Source organism: Oryzias melastigma, unplaced genomic scaffold (assembly GCF_002922805.2).
Source record: "Oryzias melastigma strain HK-1 unplaced genomic scaffold, ASM292280v2 sc01396, whole genome shotgun sequence".
NCBI lineage: Eukaryota > Metazoa > Chordata > Actinopteri > Beloniformes > Adrianichthyidae > Oryzias > Oryzias melastigma.
Window position 1 is genome coordinate 1 of NW_023417980.1, and position 4001 is coordinate 4001.

Here is a 4001-nt window from a genome sequence, read left to right on the forward strand (position 1 = left end):
TGATGAGACTGCAGACCAAGAGACAGCACTTGGTGTGGAGATCTTTACTGCCCTAAAGGAGTCCGTGGAGAAAACCCTGAGTGACCTCGTGAAGGAGATCAAAGACAAACAGAACGCTACAAAGGAAAAGGCCGAAGACCTCGTCAAAGGACTGGAACTGGAAATCCCTGATCTTAAGAAGAAGAGCTCTGTGATGAAGCCGCTTTTAGAATCTGAAGATCGCCTCGACTTTCTTCAAAAGTTCTCGGCTCTGAAAGCGAGTCCACCGACCAAGGACTGGTCGGTGGTACCGTCATATGAGGGGGCCGCGCTGAGAGCTGTGACTCAACTGCAGAAGACAATCATGGAAATGATAGAGAAATTTTTGACTGAAGCCAAGCTGAAGGAAGCCAAGAAGTTTGCAGTAGACGTGACTCTTGATCCTCAAACTGCCAATGCGTTCCTTGTCCTGTCTAGTGATAGAAAGCAAGTTCACTCTGTGCAAAAAAAAGTGGATGCCCCAGATGATCCAAAGAGATTTTCCCACATCTTTGCCATTTTGGGAGAGCAGAGTTTCTCCAGTGGTAAATTTTACTTTGAGGTTGAGGTGAAAGGAAAGCTATTCTGGGGGTTAGGAGTAGCCGAGGAGTTCGCTGAAAGAACGGGAATGATCTCATTCAACCCTGAGAATGGTTTCAGGACGATTTGTATAAGAAAAGGAGAAAAACTCAAAGCTAATGAAAGCCAACCTGTTGATGTGGTTTGGTCTGTGCTTGAGAAGGTGGGTGTGTTTGTGGATTTCGATGAGGGCTCAGTCGCATTTTATGATGTTGATACTCCAGCTCCTATCTACACTTTTACGAACAACAGTTTCGTCAAACTACGCCCATTCCTTGGTTCATTTCCAAGCTATGGTTTATTAAACCTTAAACCTCTAACCATCTGCCCTGTCAATGAAACTGCTTAGGGTTAGAACCCCACACGTGTCCACACAAGACATATATCTTAAAATGTCTATGAATATGGATAAAAAACCAAAAACATACCTTAACGAGGAAAAATCTTTTGGAATGTAGCTTTATCTACAGTGTTTACAGAGAGAAAATACTAATGTAATTAATGAAAACCAAATGTTTCTGACGTATCTGATTCAGATCGGTGCAAATCTGGTGTTGTCCACGTCAGAATCCACTGGAAATATGTTAATTGCATAAACGGTCGAAGAGATAAACCACAGTTCAAAGAATTGGTGTTTTCTCTTCTATCACAGGTGACAGTACCAGCTTTCAAGAGTAAAATTTAAGACCAAATCAAAATGTGACAATGCTAAGATACCGAAGAACATATTCATTTGTTGTGTTTTTTGTTGTCTGAAGTTTGGATGGAGCAATTTTTCAGTGAAACATAAACGTTTAAGATTGATTACCTGTACAGCTAAGGTTGACAGGCTTCCAGTTCATTTTAAAAATCCACGCATCCATCTTCCAAATCTCCTGAATCCTTTTCGGGATCACGGGGTTGCTGGAGCCTATCCAAGCCACCGTAGGGCAACAGTGGGATTCACCCTTAACAGGTGGTCAGTCTGTCACAGGACCACACACTCATACTCACACACACACACCAAGGGACAATTTAGACTAATCAATTAACCTATAAAGCCATGAGGTTTTTGGGCTGTTGGAGGAAGCCAGAGATCCCGGACAAAACCCAAGCGTGCACAAAATAAACATGCAAACTCCACACAGAAAGAACACAGCTGAGATTTAATCATCATGTTATGTTTTATTGGTTGTTCCTCACACACATTTTAAAACTGAAGCGGATTAAGCATTCCAAGCGATGGTTCCAAAATACTATAACGCTCTACCTTTGTCTCTACACTTCATTGATTAGGCTGAACTCTTCATATTCAAAACACTTTTTTGTTTTTAGCAGCCTTTTGTGGATATTTATGTTGGTGTAATTCTGTAATTTTATGTTGTTTTTCTTTTTTTGTCTTCAATTTATTTGTTTCATTTGATATAATTTTACTTTCAAACACAAAGTAAATTATTTAGACAAAAAAAACATAAATTAATAAAACGCTCAAAATATTTATTAATCATTTATAGTTATAATAATGCAATTAAAAAATGATTCTTATGGTTTGTTATTGAAATGTGAATAGTGAATATAGTAGTAGTAGTTTTGTCACTTTCCCCTTTTCTCAATGCTTTAGTTGAGGTAGGAAAGTACAAGTACTCAATATAATGTATACATCGAGTTGTTTTTTCTTGTTCAGTATCCCTATAGTCCTCAATATTTTTTAGCCACATTTTAAACCTGGGCTTTCAATCTGAATCTGTGGTCAACTACATTACCTAGAAATTTAATCTCTTTGTATCGTTTGTAGCGGTGTGTCCTTAATCATCACTTTCACCATTGTGTTGATCTTTCCATCACAAAAAACATTACATTTTGTTTCATCTAGTTTCATTTAAAAGTAGTTTTTTTTCAAACTATGTTTTCAGTCTTGCAATTTTTCTAATTTATTAGTTTTTTTTCAAACTATGTTTTCAGTCTTGCAATTTTTCTAATTTATTATGTCCCCTGCATAAAAAAACAATGGTGTTATCTGCAAATTTTTTTTTAATAAGCCTGGAAACCTTAGAAATATCCTTAATATATAAATAGAAATAATTAGGGGCCCAATATTGATCCTTGCGGGACACCACAAGTTTTTTTTTCCATCTAATTGAATTTATTCTGTCCCCTGCACAAAAAAGCATTGGTGTCATCTGCAAAATATAAACAATTTGAATACGTCTGACACCTTTCAAATATCATTGATGTGCAAATAAAAATAATTAGGGGGCTCAATATTGATCCTTGCGGGACACCACAATTTTATTTTCTGTCTGTGTCCGCATCTAATTCATGTTGTCCCCTGCACATAAAACATTGGTTTCATCTGCAAAAAAATAAATCATTTTTATATGACTCACACCTTACAAATATTATTGATGTGCAAATAAAAATAATTAGGGGGCCCAACATTGATGCTTGCTGGACTCCACAAGTTATTTATTTTTTTTTTTTTTCAATTTTTGACCTGATGTCTAAAAGTGCAACACCTCTTACCCCATATTTTTCCAGCTTCTTAGATAAAATGTTGTGGTCTACTGTATCAAATGCTTTCTTTAAGTCTAAGAATATCTCAACTCCATACTCTTTCTTCTCACTAGTATAATATATTTCATCTACTAAGTCAACAATAGCTAGTGCCGTGGATCTATGGTTACTAAAGCCGAACTGACTTTCCAAAAGTTAATTGTTTTTCTTCATGAAACTTTCCAATGTTCCAGCAAGTTGTTTTTCGAGTATCTTGTAGAATTGGGAAAGTAAAGAAATCAGTTTTTAGTTTAAAACTAATATTTATCTCCTTCCTTGTATACTGGAATAACCCACAATTGTGTATGATCATAGATGTTTATAAATATGCTCTAATGGTAGAACAATGCCAATAATCTACATTTTTCAAGTCTCAAGATGTTTTATTCTTGCGTCTAAGAACAATTCCTAAGATTTTGTCTCTATCCACTGATAGAAACATTGACTTTTCTTGCTCCTTGGTCTCTGTGTATCTCTATTCACTGGTGTGTCTAATGTTTTGACCTGTATTGTAAAGTGCTCTATAAATAAACTTTATTTAGATATATGCTAAAATGTTTCTGATTGTATTAAAAATTTCTTTCCGAGTGACTGTTCTGTACTTCTGCGACTGACTGGCGACCTGTCCAGGGTGTACCCCGCCTTCGCCCATCAGTAGCCGGGTTAGGCTCTGGCACCCCCGCGACCCCGAAAGGGAAGAAGCGGCTAGGAAGATGGATGGATGGATGTTCTGTACTTGCTTTATTCCTTCGGAGGTATTCAGTTATTCTTCCTTCTCTTACTTCCTGGTGCTTCTCATTGGCCTGAAGGTTTTCTTACTTCTTTTCTGGTGGTGTGGTACCTTCAATTCTGAGACTGTAATGATAGATCCG

At 37.0% G+C, this 4001-nt stretch overlaps 1 protein-coding gene across 1 annotated transcript; it reads left to right on the top strand.

Moving 5' to 3' along the window:
* The first annotated feature begins 25 nt into the window (after positions 1–25).
* On the top strand, positions 26–946 carry LOC112138088 (zinc-binding protein A33-like). The gene has a single exon (XM_024260654.2). The coding sequence runs from the start codon at positions 194–196 to the stop codon at positions 944–946; it is 753 nt and encodes a 250-aa protein (XP_024116422.2). The 5' UTR covers positions 26–193.
* The last annotated feature ends 3055 nt before the right edge of the window (positions 947–4001 follow it).